The following is an 18,504-nucleotide window of genomic DNA, read 5'->3' on the forward strand; positions in this document are numbered from 1 at the left end:
CCGCATGTGTTTTGGCGCGATCTAGGCGAAATTTGTTGGGCCACAGCGCCAAGGGTAACCGCGTTTTCGAAATTCTAAAAACTGATATGGGTATTACTTACGGTGGACTACATGCCTCTAAATAATTAAGGAGCCAAACGGTAATAGTTTAAAAGTTAACTATTAAATATTGGTTAACAATCCTGCTAGTTAGCACGTCTTAGCTGCATTATGATTTACTACACCACTGACAATGCTATGCCAGAAAAAGCGCGCATCTAATTCAAATAGGTTATTTTTAAAAATTGCAGAAAGTCTTAGATGAAACACCCTGTATGTGCGCGTCTGAACGCGTACTCGGAACTGGAATCCGGCTGCTCTCGTGAAAGGCCTCGAACACCGTCGCAATATCAGCCGAGCGCACGAAATTAACAGCCGAAATATTTTGTGAATCAGATGAAGCGAGCAATTGTGCTTGCGAGGTGGTGAGACGATCGAAATATGATCGCGCATACGCACGAAAAACATATCAATAAACTGCTAGAACTACCGCAAAAGGTGCCATTGCAGGCGATACAGTCGATATGCACCGTGGCCTAGACGAAACAAATGCCTGTATCGCGCAAAACATCGCGTGAAGAACCGCGGTCCTTCTAGTCCTTATAAAACTGGCCGCGCGAGCTTCCCGCTACCTTACACCTCTCTGTCGTCTGCTAGCTGCCCGAGCGCTGCCAGCACAAAATCGTCCTGGCGAGTCTGGCCGCCGGCTGGCAGCCCGAAATCGCCCAGCCAGAGAAAAACGAACGCGTTCCGGGCAGCCACCGGAAGTGGGCGGAGCAACCCGAGAAAATCGAGCGCCTGGCAACCCGCGGGCTGCCAGAGGCAGATAATCGAAGAGGTCCAATGCCAGATGGCGCGGCGAGCGCGCGGCGTTCACCAGCTGCAGCGGTTGCTAGGCAACGGCTCAAGGTCGGTTTCTGTGCCTCCTCGGAGCACCGCCACAGCGAAATCGCAAGTTTGTGGCAAATGTAGCTTTTGCTACAAAAATTGCGGTACGCTTGGGATGTGAAAGAACGTTAATTGACGAATAACCTCCGGGAAGAAGTTTTTTAAAGCGCTTTGTAGAAGGGGAGTTATCTGCAGTCAAAATTTGAATTTTATCGTCTGTCGCCTTCCCTCACATCTCTTCCCTTTCCGCAAGCTGAAATGCCGGCGCTCATCCGCCGGCCCCACCACCGACGCGCAAGGAAATTCCCCGAGGGCGAAGCTTCCTGCTTCACCGGAGCAACTAGGATTACTGTCCGTAGCCATGGTAGCTGCTTGACGTCTGAAAGAGCCTAACCAACAGCCATCTCTTGACCGGCATACTAAGGAGCGTGTGACGGAGGCGGGTGCGAGTATGAAAAAATCGCCGGAAAGGCCGCGCCAACATCCGCAGGCGATTGTGGTTTATCTAAAAAAAAAAGTGTATAATTTGGCCAGATGTTTATGACAACACAATGTAGTGATTGAGCGAGTTAATGGGCTCTCCTCAGAATGTGTTTCAGAGCCCCTTTAAAATGTCATTGATAATCATAAGGGTAGTTTCTGAGTGTCGGCAGTTGCAACACATTGGGCTACAGCAAACATTTCTAGGGCACAGCACTATGTTAATCCCTTCCAAATTTTCTTTAAAACCCGGTTTCTTCGGCTCAACCCTGTAGTTGGTTCTTTCCAGCTTGCATTAGTGTAATCGCCGAAGGACATACAAATTTGTTATTCTACGCTATACTAACGTTACAGTGATTCCTACAGTATTTGATGCTATTATCTTTTCATTCTGGTTTTGTATCAGGCACACTGTTTTCACTGTCCGCACAAACGCACTGTCCGTAACAATTACAAGCAATTTGAGCTGTGCCTAACCAACTTCTCTGAGCCCCACCCTAACCTCAATGTATGTGACCTCACATACCCTTTGTAAAATATGAACAGCCTGACCACCTGTTCCCGTCTCTACTTTTACCATCGGATCCCCGCTTATAACCTTCGTGCACCGATACCCTGTCCCCATATATAAGCGAACTTAGAACACCGTCTCCTCTCTTGCTCCCTCCCTATTAGAACCTACCTTCCATTTTTCTCACTCCTCCGCCTTCTGGAGTGCATGGCTGGCGTCAGCACAACGGAGCGACCAGATGGCGCTAATACGACATGTAACAGACTTTCTCGGGGCTTAATATTGCGAATAAATTAAGTTAATTGCTCTCTCTTAGTAGCGTCTCTGAACACACTGAAGGCTTCTCCAATTGTTCTCAAATAAACTGCACGGCTGCTTCGTTCTCTAAATAAGTTATTCTCGTCATCTAGCATGCAATGGACTGTGCATCATATTACTATGATTTCGTAGCTGCCGAGCGGCACGTTTAATATCTCTTTGGATATCTGCCACCTCACGACGGGTTATCATATATTATATACCGCACCTCTTTTTTAAATAGTATGTAATATTTTTTTCAATATCTCCCAAATCTGCTTGGTGGCTACATGAATGGTTAATTGCCTTCAGGAGTCGGCAGTTTAGCGGATTATCTTTAGCCCATCTCTGAGTTCTAGCCAGTAAGCGATGTACCCCTGCGTTTTCGATTACACTTTTTTATATTTCTGTGATTTGTTTCAGGCTTTTTATTCATAAATTTTTAGACAATTTAGCTAATATGTTAATGTCCTTCGATACTCCATTTCATCATTGGCCCGTGTGTTCTGAATTCATTTCTCTCGTGCAACTTGAATGTTTCAAGTTGGTCTTACGGGGACGTCCTGTAATATTCATCCCTGCTTCGCGCCTTTTCATGACAATCATACTTTTGCATAGTTTCCGACAATAACCCGTAGGGTATGCTATTATAGAGCGGTAAGTGCCAAAATTGCAAGAATTGAGTCCCTGACATTTCAATCGTCTCTTTAATATAATTAGGTTGGGGCGCACGCTTGTGCCCATCACCCTTTCGGCCGTATTCTCTGTACGATCACCTAATTGTGCGTGAGCTTTCTCTATAAGCCAACACCGGTCTGTAACGTAAGCCTGATGCGGTGGACCTGCTGTCGACTGCTGGGACGACAGGGGTAAAGCTTGGGGGTTAAAAGTAGGCTTAGAACCCATAGCAATATATCAAAGAAAAAGATTTGAAAGCAGTTTTCTGATTTCACAGCGCAACTAAGATGTCGTCCCTTCGTGAAGAGTAACTACGTTCATTCTAGAACAGATCATGAAATCACGAAGCGTCATTTCGAAGGCATCATCATGGTCATCATCATCAGCCTGACTCCGCCCACTGCAGGGCGAAGGCCTTTCCCATGTCTGTGCAATTAACCCTGTCCTTTGCCAGTTGCGGCCACCGTATCCCCTCGAACTCTTTAATCTCATCCGCCTAGCTAACTTCCTGCCGCCCCCTGCTGCGCTTGCCTTCTCTTGGAATCCACCCCGTTACCAGCAACGTATGGGATTGACTCCCGGATGATGGTACGGAATGGAAGCGCGGCCCGTTGAAACGCATGTAACAAAACGTTCACAAATATTTTCTTGTTTTCCAGAGTACCCATGAAAGCGGCTGTTCGTTAACAGTCGGTGAGTGCTTTGAAGAAAAGTGTGACTAAGTATGGCACGCCATTTCAAAGCTCTCTTCGTAAAACGCCACGATAAATGTGTTTTCCGAAGCCGGACATGCCCTCAAAGAGCTCTCTATCCGCTGGGTGTTTCCCCAAATTGCGCAAGCTTCTCTTGTAGTCCGACATCCTGCCGCGTGCGCTGCATTTGCTCGCTAATACAGTCGCTCAAACTAGATATCCTAGGCAGCATTGCCTGACAAGGCAGTTCTCAAATGCCGCGGCAAGCGCCCGAAAGAGAACCTCGATCTGCAGCAGACGATGCTGCAGATGACACGCCGGCTGCCTCCTATGTGTGCAATCACGGTACAGGGCGCGCTTTGTTTATCGGGCTTTTTGAGGGCTGTCTTCAATGTTGACCTGCGAGGAAATGAAGCGTGCGCGGCAGAAATGTCAGCGGAACGGCGCGCACTAAGACACGGACAAGAAGGGAGACACGACACACACGAGCGCAGCGCTCGTGTGTGTCGTGTCTCCCTTCTTGTCCGTGTCTTAGTGCGCGCCGTTCCGGTGAAAATGAGTTACCAACTTGCCCAAGCATCTGTTTTAAGAAATGTCAGACTACACGAGAAGCTTGACCGATTTCGAGGAACACCGAACAGACAGACCCGCCGCGGTGGTTCAGTGGTTGAGGTGCTCGTCTACTGAACCAAAGTACCCGGGTGCGAACCCGACCGCGGCGGCCGCGTTTCGATGGAGGCGAAACCGAAAAAGGTGCCCGTGTGCTGTGCAACGTCAGAGCTGGTTAAGGATCCTCAAGTGGTAGAAATAATCCCGGAGACCTCTGCTAAGGCACCTCTTTCTTCTTTTCATCTTTCACTCTCTCCTTTATCCATTCCCTTACGATGCGGTTCGGGTGTCCACCGAGATATGTGAGACAGTTACTGCGTCATTTCCTTCTCTCAATACCAATTCTCATTTTTTCCCAGCAGACAGAACGCATTTTAAGGCTACGTCTGGCTTCACAACCCACATTTATCATAGCGTTTTACAAACAGAGCTTCGAAATACCGTGCCAAAGGCCTCCTTCATTTGTACGCTGTGAAATATATTTCTGAAAGTTTTGCTTAAATCTGTGCCTATGGGCTGCACTCTTGTTGCCGTACCCTCAGCCGGAAGTCACTCCCATGCGTAGGTGTTTTAAAAATACATCCGCTACAAAATGACGCTTCATACTTTCAGAACCTGTTCTAGCTAGGATGAATTTCGTTGTTCTTTACGAAAGGACGACACCATATGTGCACTGTGAAATAAGAAAACTGCTTTTAAAACTTTTGCCTCCGTGTGTTCCTATGGGCGTTAAGCCTACTTTTAACTCTCAGTCATGTCCGCTTTCCACGAAATCACCGCTTTGTTTGTAAACACAGTGTTGGCTCATACCAATTGTTAAAGACCGGATCGGGTGAGTGAGATGATCAATCAAAAGAAAATACGAACTCCGTTTTTTGTCGGTTAAACCTAATGTTATTTATTTAAAAGAAAGGCGGATAACTGAAGGAGTGGCCTTCATCGCGTCGTGGCCGAACCTCGAGTGATGCTTCTCTCCTCGCTTAAAGCACCAGCCACTTGGGTGCCTTGATGCCGCTACATAGAGGCATCCACTGCTTCGCCGCGCCCCCTCCGCTGGTCCTCTGCCGGGGCGCTTTCCTTATCTCCCCTTTTTGAGGTTCCTCCGGTCTCATTCTTGTTTTCGTTGTCTGTTCCTTCCCAGTTTTTCGTTCGAGACCCGCCCCGCTTTCGGGAGAGGGGCGTCTTCTCTTGTAGCGGTGGCGCACATACACACACATATACATATACAGCGCATATTTGTGCTTGACATCCATCTCTTACTTTTCGCTTTTTCTGGTGACCGGGCCGAAGGCACTTTACACGTATTAGATCTTTCCTGCCTATAGTATTTTATCTTATCCACAGATGCACCGCAGCCTGTTTTCTAACCGCTCTTTTAACCCCATTCCTAGTCACCATTACCATACCTCCGCCGTTGTGGTCCTCTGTTTGCCTGTTCCACCCCTTCCTACCCTGCTGAAAAAAAGTTTTATGATGCAAAAACCTCATAGATCATTCATCATAGAATATCATACAATCTGTATGATATATCATACAATTCGTATGATATTCTATGATATCTCTATGATGAATGTATGATTTTACAGAAATGTATGACATTGAATGATAGTTTTCTATGATTTGTATGGTAAGTCTATGATATTTGTATGATAAACTGTATGAGTTTATTGCATCATAGAACTTTTTTGAGCAGGGTAGTATGTGTTACTATTATCAAGGTTTATGACATGCCTTCCCGTGAAAGAATATATTGCTGTAAGCTTTCCTTCTTAGTGTTAGTATATTTCAAGCCATTTTAATGACTTTATATGCCCATGTATGCTCATATACGCTATATTACTGATTTTACGCTTCTTATTCTGTTTCTTCCTTGTCTTTTGCGCCTAACTTTCTTGCTCTGTTTGTCCCAGTGCTTCTGCATAGGGCCTCCGGCCCCCTTGTATACTCAGAACGGGAAGCATCACGGGGTCCGTGGATGCCGGCGGCTGCCGGGAGCCAACTTCGCTCCTTTTCTGGGCACTTTGCCACACCCATAAAAAATGTTTTAAAAAATGTGCTTCCCAACCTACCACTCATTATCCTATTGCTCCTCCCATCTCACGGTTGAAATGAATGCCACATCGGTGGAACCGGTCCTGGCGCCCTGCTGCTGACAATTTTCTGTGCCCACCCACTACCACGAACTTCCTTTTGGTGCCTCAGACTCCTGATTTCACCGCTTGCAGCTGACACTGCTTTCTGAACACGGGAAAGGCAGGACATCCTCCTCATATCAGAACGTCCGCGTCTGCTTCCTTAGGCATCACTTGGTTTTATCCCACCCCCTTCTCCATCATGTAATCGTCACCTGGTTCGCCTTACTGTTGTTTAACTTGTTGTTGTTGTTCAACACTGTTGTTTAACTTGCAGAGGAGTGCCCCAGTCTTCCTCCCCTTCTACCACATCGGGAGACCTTGTCGCAGCTTCACCCGTGGCGCCTCCGCTGCTTTTAATCAATATAGCGACACTAGCTGGCCAGGTTTTGCTCAATTGTATTTAGCCTGTGTTCTCTTGAAGGCCTTTGGTCCGTCTTGCCCTCAGCTTCTCAATCAGCAGGTCCAATGTATTCAACTAGCGTTGCCTGCTGGCCTATCATTGGTGACAGCTTTCCTTTCGCCGCTTATTACCGACATGGGTATTCGAGCTACATGCAGCTTTCCACTGCACTCGCCATATTTTCGCCTAACCAACTTCATCGCTCTTAATTAATATAGAATGCACCTGTTCACGCGTGCCAATCTGAACTACAGACGGCACAATAAAAACACATGCGGCAGCGAAATCCGCCTCCTCCGAACCCGCAGAGTTCTTATTTAGTAAAAAAAGCAGAAAGACAACGTCCAGGCTTTATTCCAAAACATGGAAACGTCCAGCGGGCGGAAAAATATTAAACGCACTCCAAGCATGCATACACCTTATCTCTTCGCAGCTATTTACCCTTCACGACCCACGAGGAAAAATTTCCACCAGGCACCACACGTGGCTTACACGTTCTAGGCTTACAGTATCAGTAGCGTGCCTCGGTTTTCCCTACTATTCTGGACAAAAACAATTTTTGAGCAGGAAACTGTTGATGAACTCATTTTTTTTCATATTGTGAACGGTTTTACTGTAGCATTAAATATATGCGCAGCTCACTCGGCGGTAGTCTTGCATTGTTTTTTCGATTAACGTTTTTGCTGTCGTTAAAACGTTCCCCATTGGTATCGTATGGCAATCTTAACTGTTCGATGTGATCGATGGAAACACTTTAAAAGAAAGATTTTACTGCATGTAAGAAGAATAGACCATTAGATTCAATATTCCCATAACGGTATCTTACAATTTTTCGAATGGCAAAATTTTTGCCCGAAGATAGTGAATATGAAAGAAAAAAACTTGAACGTTTAACGGCTGTTGCTAAGTAGTGCAAACTAACGGGATATGCCCTACAGAAGACACGGTAAGATATAATATGATATGTACAACAAGGGAACTCATTATACGCAGGAATAAACGCTGAGAAAAAGGAATGGCAGTGAAGTAACTAGAGCGAATAAATATGACCACCAATATCGGCCGGGTTCAGATGACAACAGTTTTTCTTTTCGCAAGCTTGCCAAATGTATAGCTCCACTGCATAACGCCCCCTAAGTGCATGCAAAACTATCATACCCTTAAATGGCTTCGACTGCGATTCTTTTGCACATCTTTCATACCTGGCGTCTTTTTTTCTGGCGACAGGCAGTTGTAGGTACCTCCGTTGCTGCGGAAAGGTCTGAGGCCGTCGTTCAAAGACTGTGAGGAGGAAAAAACTTTATTCAAGGCCAGTACTAAAGCACAGTGAAAGAGAGCGCTTGCTCCGTTAAGGCCCGCTGGCAATTTCACGACTGCGAGCACAGCCAACCACTCTATGGGATGAAAGCAGTAGGATAGGGGAAATAATGAGAGGTAACTGCAGCTTAAATGTGTAACGGCACTCACGGGCACAGCCGTTGGCACGAACACAGGCTAGTACGAACTATAAAGCTGCAGCAACAAGGTCAAGAATAGAATTACAGCGCGTCAGCGCACGGAAAAAAAATATGGCATTAAAATTTGCTGCCCGTGTGGAAGAAAATCAGTACACAGGATGCCTCAGGCGAAGCGTGTTCCCTCACTTGAAGGGGAACTGAAGCTGAAGCGCAAAGCTGGCGAGGCATCGCGGCAGCTCCACGCGAAGCAGAAAAATGAACAACGAGCTGCCGCACGAGCCACGAGTCCGCAGTTTGTCATCGTATGAGTGAAGATTAATCTGCCTCTGCGTGGTATGTATGACACGTACACACGCACTTACATACACACAGCAAACCCACGTTGATAAACTCGCAGTGAAGACGCGCTAGCCAGGCTGTGGTATGTGATTAGCAAGTAGGTTATTTACAATTGCTTTTGGCTGCAGACATAAAAATTGCCCTATGTTTAGGTTATTTCCTAATGCGAAATTTGAGCGGAGCTTGATTCTGCGATGTATTGAGGCGGAAAACATGGACGACGCTTAAGGTACCCCTACCCTTAAGAGTAAAATGCGAAGCATTGCCGCTTTAACGTGTAAGACCCCCTAACGATCGCACTGAACGAGCGCTCCTCAGTGGTGTAGAGGGGCGCCGTGCAACCCTTTGCCGGCTTCGGCGTCCTCTCCCGCGTTTGCTGCTCCCTGCGAGAACGCGTTGCAACGTGTTTGTCTGACTGCTTCAAGCAGGAGCTCTGAAGCCACAAAGTACGCGTCTTGGTTTGGAGTAGGCCACGAGGCGCGTGGCCCGAACACTCATAGTAGCGCGTGCTCGTTCTCATGGTAAAAGGCAGAAACGCCCCCCCCGCCCCCTCCCCAATAGACGCCATTATAGGCTCTGATTGGCGGTTCGACTGCCGATTCACGGCGACTCCAGTTGCGACTTGCAGTTTTGTCGCAGGTCTTACAGCGATTCGAACATAGTCAACCACGCACGTGGGTGAATCAGAATTTTTACTCAAAGAATCGCATCTGTTGGTGAGGGCAGTGCGTCGTTTTTCATAAATACTCCAACATGTGCCACCTGTAACGGAGAGTTTGAGGGAGTGTCTAGCTGTTCTCGCGCATCCACCCCTGTGCCTTATACAGTGGTGGTTGCGGTGCACGTTTGAAGCATGACGGCCATTTGCAAACGAGCCGCCGCGGTGGCTCAGTGGTTACGGCGCTCGGCTGCTGACCCGAAAGACGTGGGCTCGATCCGGGCCGCGGCGGTCGAATTTCGATGGAGGCGAAATTCTAGAGGCCCGTGTAATGTGCGATGTCAGTGCACGCTAAAGAACCCCAGGTGGTCGAAATTTCCGGAGCCCTTCACTACAGTGTCTCTCATAGCCTGAGTCGCTGTGGGACGTTAAACTCCATAAACCAAACCAAACCATTTGCAAACGCGTGTAGGAAGTCATTACACAAAATGTGGCGCAAGCTTAGCGTGACCCCTCTCGTCTGCCACCGCCGTACCTGCTCCTCCGCTTTCCACGTTTTCCCTCCCGCAGTTCTCTGTACCACCGCTACCCCCTCCTCCACCTTTTCACTCTCACCCTCCCTTCTTTGTCGCCTTACGTACCCTCAGCATAGGCTGAGTTGTTTGGGCGCTCTGCTACTGAGCTGGAGTAGGCGGGTTCGGAGGCACAAACACACAAGGTGTCCGTGTGCAGTGCGATGTCTGTGCACCTTAAAGATCCCCAGGTAGTCGAAATTATTCCCCATTCCTTCCCTACGGCACCTCTTCCTTTTTTTTCTTCCTTCCCCCCTACCGGCATGGTTCAGCTGTCCACAGAGCACTGAGACAGTTACTGCGCCTTTCATTTCCACAAGACCAATTTTGTCCCCTTACTTTCATTCTTACCATGCTCTTCGCTTTGTTATAACTCTGCTGGATCGCAGTGCTCTTCGCTTTGCGGTCGCTTTGCCGATAACGCCGACAACGACGAGGGCGCGCAAGCCAAGAACGGGCGCCTAAGAGCTGCGCTTTAAAAGTGCCAAGAGGTAATCCCGCTCAATATGACTTTCAGACTTTCGGAATGAACCTGCTGAGTAATCCTCTGGATAGTAAAATAATATTCCCTTATATAGAGGACCAAAGTTGCGCAACAGTGAGCATACATCGTTCTTTGGATCAAGGGGTGAGTGCGCAAATTTCCAGCAGCGCTAAGCTGTCAATGCTTCATGAAGTGATCTGCAGCCACCGCTACTGTGCTGCAGCTGATTTTGAGCGCAGTAGACGTGCTGTTTATAGTATTGATAAGCTGTCGGCTGTCTTTTCCATGAGGTGGCAGTCTTCAAGGGAAAGGCTTTTAGACAGCGCTGATCGCACTCCGAAAACATTGCCACAAGAAAACGGTAGACCATAAGCTTGATTATTCTTCTGTCAGGCTCACAGACCCCAGAACATGAGGCCGCTAGAGACCATATAGGTCCGTAATGCTTCGGCCTTCCAAAACAGCGAAGGCGGGTCAAACTGAAGAAAGTAGAAAAGCGTGCAAGAGGGCCACAGGGGTTGCTTGAGCAGAGCAAGAGACTGTAGCCAAGAAGAGTGGAAATCGGCAGAAAAAAAATCTATGTTTTTCCGAAGGAGACATGTCAGGAGTTATATTTAGCAACTTTTGTGAATAACAGTCATTCTACTGACTTGACAAAAAATAAAAAATAAAAACTCGTTCCTCCTCGTCCCACTGGCTAGTGAGCAGTAGGCGATACCCGCTTCTTTGTTGGCTTGTATGCCAAACCACCGGTGCCGCTTGCTCCTCACAGCTAGCTGTGTTCGTGCGTGTGTGATTTCAGAGCGCAGCACTTTCGTCTCCTTACTATAAGCGGGAGGACATGACGCTCGCTCTACTTCTCGCATAATTAGTGCAAAGAACAAAGTAGCAGTGATCTTCTCCGAGTCGCACGCATGTGATCATACTCATTCCGAGGCGGCGCGAACCGTTAATGGCGAACCAGCTGACGGAAGAGCTTCATCCAGGACATTCAGACCGCCCGCCAAGAGCACAGTCTTGAGCATTATGGCTGGACAAGCGAGAGCGTTAGCCGTTTTGTACTGGAAGGAGAATCTAGCGAGCAGGCCGGCCTTGTCCTGAGAGCGGGAATTGTCGTGTGTTCAAAATCGCTGATAATCGCCATATCATGCGAGCAAAAGATAGTTGACGTGCGACATGGTGATTTTGGCGTGCTCGCCTCTTCGGGATCGTGTCGAAAAGCCTAGGTGAATCGAAGGAGAGGGAACTCGACTAGTTAGTTATATATCTCACTTTTGCTTAAAATCTTTACTGCTTGCGGCAAAGGTTCCAGGGCGATGGAAAAGTGCGAAGACAAAAAGGTGTTGTTCTTCCACACCAAAGTCAATCCCGGAACATAAGCTCTCATTCACATAAAGCTGCATAATGACAGTCTGAGACACAGCTGTAACATGTTATCCCCATTATCTATAACAAATGCCACTAAAGGGAGTGTCCACTGCTTTTGAGACAGTGCTGCGGTCGCTAGCTAAACTCCTCTGCTGCGTCGAGGGTCAACCACTGCCATATTTATTGCGAAATAAATTACGGCAGCACATACAATACCAGGAAAAATAGAACTATTAAGTACTAATGAGTACCCTCTTGAAAGCCGAGAGAGCAAATAAAAAGCGCGGAAAAACGAACAGCTATTTATAAATTTCACAAAAATTTCACTAGTGGACCGTATTCCGCATTTCGCACACTGCATTTCGCATTTTGCACACTCTGCAGTTGTTAGCCGGATTCGAGTCGAATTGTGCCCAGTAGTAGAGCGTCGTAACCACGGAGGAACTACGGCGCATGATTTTAACGTAGTTAAGTATCCCACTTCTATTATTAAAACTCAAACAGTCCGTAATTATTCATTAGCGAGTAATTATTCATTAGCATCCACCCAAGCGCAGCCAATGAAGCCTATGCAGCTTTCCAAAAACTTTGCAGTAGAAAAAGAAGTCCGTGTGAGGAGTCCGAACCCCGGCCCATCGCCTGTCAGGGGCAGTCATATTAACAACTAAGCTAACAGGGACGGCTAACACCGGTAAGCCGAGACCGAATTGATCCACTGCTCGAAGCAGGGACGTTTTACCGATCCATTTTTGCGATCCACTGACTGCTTGCGCCCTCAGCTTGAAATGTAGACTTGCGTGTTGGAATTGCGTATTGCGGGCAAGTGCTCAAGGGACGGTGGGCAAAACACAGTGACGAGCTTGTTGCAGTCATGCACAGCCGTTCTGGAGAAGAATGCACTCTATAGCTGTTAAACCAGCCACATTATTTGCATGCTTTGATAATACAGTACTTTGTGTACTCGCCAGGTTTGTAGTAAATCGCATGTACCGAGTGTTCCAGTGCCTGCCGCTGTTCCCACTGCATGCCACGCTGGGTTAAAGGCGAAGAGAAACTTGTATCAAGTAAGACCTGGTCGGGATGGTAAAAGAGTTAGAATCTTTTAATACTTTACGCCGCGTTCAAAGGGGACTGATTTGCCAAAATATGCATTAATGCCAAGCTGATCATCGCCTGGCCCCTGTCTTCATTTCACGCAGTGCTGGATGCGACGGCGAAATACCCGACTGGTCTGCTGCAAGGCACTCAAGCTGACCTTGGAGCCTTTGATGAATGCCTAGAGACCATCGCTCTTGACGACAACGGCAATGAGTGGGTCCGCGGACAGTACTGCAGCGTCTACATCTTCCCACCCAACGACACGTCACTCCTCAATGCGCTTCTGCCCGCTATGAGCATGTCCCATCCAAAGGTGCGCTATTCTTGTTATTGGCTTCCGAAATTCCCGGCCAGTATTATTTTTTTTCCGCCGAGTCCTTTAAGCCAAACATCTAGGTGGCAACTTCATTGCTGTCTTGTTGCGCTGACGCATGCCCAACCGCTCTGGACAAAAGCATCTTTCAACAGGAAAAAGTTTATGAACACAATTTTTTAATACATTATAAGGTTTCACTGCAACATGTGATATATCCACAGATCTCCCGCCGTCAGGCATGCATTTTTTTGCTATTAACGTTTTTGCCGATGTCAAAAACGTTCCCCAATGGTTTTATATCGCAGTCTTAACTGCTGGATGTGAATGATGGAAAAACCTTAAAAGAAATATTTTGCAACGCATAGGAAGAGTGGACCATTAACTTCAATACTTCCATAACAGTACCTTACAATGTTTCGTAATTCAAATTTTTTTATCCGTGAATGCTGGACGTGGTAGATCGCCTTGAACATAGCTTCGCCCCAGTGTTCCCTCATGCGAGTCAAAGGCAGTGCGAGCACATCAAGCTCAGACTGAACATGTTGGAGCTATATAAAACACAGTGGATGCTGATTTTTCAATACCTAACAGGCATGGTACCGATGAGAAAATCAAGGAAAAAAAACTACCACATGTACGTTTGTCACGCCTAATTATGAGCTTTAAGTGTATGGCCCTAACGCGGCGAACATTCCATGGGTGGAATGTTCGTGCGTTTAAGTAGTACACCTCGTGACTTTATCTTTAGCCCCAGTAGAAACCTCTCTAGGCAGTGCGCACTAACCGCAACATGAGGAATTTCGCCCTTTTGACGGTATCCCATTTGAGGAGAAAAATCTGAAGCAGCTCGAACTGCCAAAAGCTGTCAGGCTTCTGCGCGGTCTACAACTTTTCAAATCACTACACCTCTCTGAAATGAATAACTAAAGGCAGTGACTTCAGTGAGGGGGCCAGTCACTTTAAAATCTAGGCTACAGTGACGGGGCCCGTCACTTTAAAATCTAGGCTACAGTGAGGGGGCCCGTCAGTGTAACACCTACGCTACAGTGATGAGGCCCGTCACTTTAACATCTACGCTACAGTGAGGGGGCCCTTCACTTTAAAATCTGCGCTACAGTGACGGGACACAAAGACTGTAGTGACGCGAGACGCTGCTTGCACTGTACGTTGTCAACGGCTCAACGCCTAACCTAACCTAACCTAACCTAACCTAACCTAACCTAACCTAACCTAACCTAACCTAACCTAACCTAACCTAACCTAACCTAACCTAACGGCTCCAGGTGACGGCGGAGGCAAACAAAATTATAAAAATATATAATTACGTGTAACTTCAAGCAAACTTAAACATCATGTTTACAACAATTTGTTATTTCCCCCTCACTGTAGCCTAGATTTAAAAGTGACGGGCCCCCTCACTGTAGCCTAGATTTTAAAGTGAGGGCCCCCTCACTGTAGTCACTACGATAACTAAAAGCTGCACAATTTGCTTAAAATATTTATTCTGTGCGACGTGACAAAAAATGTACTATGACGCGCAATGAGGATCCAAATGATACGCAGTAAGATCATTTTACGACACTTTAAGTGTGCGACACGACAGGCTATCTTATGTGAAACGAATGCATACGTGCATATATCTGTCTTGGCGCACGTGTGAATACACAGGTTCGTCCACTGCTAGAGACTCAACACAATAGCGTGTGATGGAGCTCGATCACAGCTCCGCCTAGGGTAACACAGTTGTGACGTTTGTGTTTTTTCGCTCGTGCCGGAAGCATGCAAACTCCCCACTTCGCCTGTGCTTGCTCGTTATTTCGCAACTATCGAACACATGACTCCTTCGTATTCACTGTACCAGTGAACGACTGTTTACTTCTGTGATCCCGGATAGGTGATAGTTATAGCCTACTCTCTGTATTGTTCATGCCACGTGTGCATTTGTTCGTCATTATTTGCCTCAAACTCCGCTGAGTCTCCGTATTTTCCATTGAAAATAAGCCTGATTATATTTGTCTTTTACTTAATTGTGCCGCTGCCATTTATTTCGCTGATAACTAGCCTTTATGAGACTGCACTTCAGGTCTAGGAAGAAGCACTCTTGAAATAATAAAGCCTTGACTATAGCTTCTTTTCGAGGGGCAATACGGAAGGGTTAATTTTTGAAAGGTTAATCCATTTTTATTGTTTATGAAAGTTCAACCGCCCGAGTGGGGTTGGTTTATTCTTTACAGTCAAGCCAACCTGGTGGCACCAGAGAGTCTAGGGATTTTATTATCGCAGGTGTCTGATGAGGTAATCATTTTTGGCTGCTCCCGCTTTGAAGGCCCTTGGCGGGTTTGACTGGCATTCTTACGTAAAAGAAGTTTTTGTGGATATGGGCCAAGATTCACGCGGCTTCCCTCACGTGACTAAGGGCCGTAATTTATCACCATTTCGCTTTTGATCGACGATTTCCAGAGTTCTTGCGCCACCCAATCATTCAGTGTCGTTTCGTGGGTGAAGCTTTCCGAACGCAGCTGTTTGCTCCCGACTGAAGTCAGCGTAGACAGGGCATTACAATCGCTGCATGGAGAGCCTTTGCTTGATAGCTATTTGGTTATACCAATTGCGAAACTTCCCTTAGGGCCTAGCACTCAAATCTGGCGATCTGAATACGGTAAAACTCGAAAGATAGCAGACTGTAACGCCACTTGCGGACTTAATACGAACTATTTAGCGATGGTCGAAACACGATCATGGCAGACAAACAGAAGTTGCAGGACGCCTCCGATAGCTGTCAGCCAAACTTATAGGAGGAACCACCATCTGCTACCTTCCGCGAAGTGGGCTCAGGAAATAGCCTGGCTCCGATGCGGAATCTCTCAACTTGTGTGATCAGATAACCCATCGTTTCCTATCTCATATCAAGGTAGGCGCGAGGAGGCGAGTCCACATAGTTGGGTGACAGTAGTTGAAATGGCGCAAAATTTCACCGCAGTGGGAGGTGCCTGCACAATTGCGAGAACATTGTTTTGACAGCAAAAAAAAAATGAGCAAAGGTCGAGGTGCAGCCTGAGTCTGTTAACCAAAGCTTCGACAAAAGGACAAGGCATTTCAAACGAAGACAAGTCCTCTTGTCAAAACGTTGGCTAGAGGACTAAGGCTTCCACTCGGCCTTTGTTCATTTCGTCTTTTGTGCTCAAGAATGTCGTCTTCCTGCCTTCTATCTACATTTTCTCAAACGCATTTATTGTAGTCCTCCGATCAGCGAACAAAATTTATGTGGGAAGTAAATGGTAAAGCCACTAAAAACATAGTCAAGAACCCGGCGAAAGACTCCACCCTAATAAAAACACAAGGATGATGGATACTAGATTATAATAAAACGGTATTTTCTTCTACAGTACACTGCCCGTATTCTGTACGGAATCTTTCCTACCTTCAAAACAAGAAAAAATGGCCCTAACTCTTCAAACGAGAATAATATGCTGCTGTGCTGTGGCGCACTCTTATTCCCATGTGATTATGATTATCATTCGAATTATGGAGCATTAAAAAGTGGGTTTCATAGCACTTTTTTTTTTTCAGGTGGAAAAATTTCTGGAGTTTTCGGATGACCCACGCTTTTCCGGAATAAATTTCGGCCTGTGCATCACCGACGACTGTAGCAAAGATGACCTTCAGAAGATTGCTACTGCTCGTGAGATAAGCCGTTCACTTTTGGCATTATATGAGGAGTACTTTAATTAGAAAATTGTTTACTATGTTCACTTGCGTTTTTTGGGAGCTGAGTTGCACAGTTTTATCTGAAAGTCAGAGACCTGCACTCCTAAATGTATAGGTAGGGTCCTTCAATAGCTGGTATAGGTCATACTACGTACTACCCTATATCTAGTGAATGCTCATCAATAGCTGGTATAGATCATACTACATACTAACATGTATCTAGTCAATGCTCATCACAAGTCACTAAACAGTCATTTATAGGTTACTAACTATCGAGACAGAAGTTACTAATTTGAAAATTAAGCGGCTAAAACCTCGCAAGCGACCCCTAGTTGCTGCAACAACTACATGATAACACAACACTAATTCGGACTAGAAGACAGCACACTATCTGCGATGAAACACCTTTGTATGATACTGGCCATTCATACAAATGTGCTGCCTCGCTCTTCGTTATCATGCACATATTATTTTGCCACAGCGTACCTACATAAATTAGCAGTTGTGCCATATATTTCATGTCCGCATGACGCCCATGGAGTATCCACTTTAGCTTACTAAGAAAAAAAAGAAGTCTATAATCACAAGGTGTCCTAGTTCGAGCAGTTTTGCTGAAGAGGTACAAGCATACTGAATATAATGCGCATCAGAATGAACAGTCAGCCTGAGACTTTCCAGGAATTATCGTTAAGGCTCTACTAAGGAGCACACTATTTTTTCGCGAATTTATCGGGGTGCCGGTATTTACATGAAACCTCATTTTCAGTTGAATTTTATGACTACATTCCGGGACAAAACTACACTTAATTGCTCCACACAGCCTGATGCTCTATCTGGCGCCTAATTTCCGACACCTTTAAGGTTCTTCATCGCTGTCGCACAAATCGCAGTTCATCAAATCGAGAATGAAACTCGAGGCGACGCAAACAGCCACTCAAAAAAGGAACACCGTGAACCACAAACGGTCAGGCAACAGCAACGTGCTTATTGTACATCTGCAGAGCGCATTATTATTCCCCTTTCTGTACCTGGTAATTCCGAACCTCCGTAATTACCGTTGCTTGTCAGTTCCAAGTTAAATTGTATTAATTGCAGATGCTCCTGGTATTGCTCCCGGAATGACTGGCTGAAAACTATTTCTCATCACGTACGACAATGCAGCAATCCAAAATTACCTCCCCTAGCACGTACATTTCGCTCACCACTATAAATGCGGCAAAAAACAATAAACAAAAAACAATCTTGGTGTAGTGGTCAAGAGTGTAGCCTCCAAATCACAGCACCACTGGTTTGAACTCAGATGCCTGCGAGTCGTCGCGATTTTTTCCCTTAGGTCGCCGAAAGGTCTTTTTTGGCTTTAGCACAGACGGCGCATTTTCTCTGGAGCAAGACCAGCAGAGAAAAAAAAATGTTCAAAGGAAGGTCTTGTGAAAGTAAGACCGCACTGAACCGCTGGTATGGTATTTCAACACAGTAAATTCACCGCGGTGGTTCAGTGGTGATGGCGTTCGGCTGCCGAACTGGAGGTCGCGGGATATAATTCCGGCCGCGTCGGCCGCGTTTTGATGGAGGCGAAATACAAACTTTCCGTGTGCTGAACAATGTGAGTCCACGTTAAAGAACACAAGATGGCTGAAATGAATCCGAAACACTCCACTATGGCGTCTCTCATAGTCAATGTGCTACTACGAGAAGGTAAACCCCAATACCATCGGGCATGGTAATGCAACAGAACGAGCGATAAGACCTGCGAGATACGCTCACGCTGCTGAAGT

General features: G+C 46.4%; 1 protein-coding gene across 1 annotated transcript in view; it reads left to right on the plus strand.

Annotated features, from left to right (window-relative positions):
- LOC149354387 (uncharacterized) overlaps nucleotides 1-18,504 on the plus strand; it is a 35,226-nt gene that overhangs the window by 11,913 nt on the left and 4,809 nt on the right. Inside the window, exon 2 of the mRNA XM_089575972.1 lies at nucleotides 12,807-13,058. Coding sequence (XP_089432098.1) covers nucleotides 12,807-13,058 — 252 coding nt within the window. The remainder of the gene's footprint in view (nucleotides 1-12,806; nucleotides 13,059-18,504) is intronic.

Source organism: Amblyomma mixtum, chromosome 3 (assembly GCF_055824585.1).
Source record: "Amblyomma mixtum isolate Tamu chromosome 3, ASM5582458v1, whole genome shotgun sequence".
Classification (NCBI taxonomy): Eukaryota; Metazoa; Arthropoda; class Arachnida; order Ixodida; family Ixodidae; genus Amblyomma; species Amblyomma mixtum.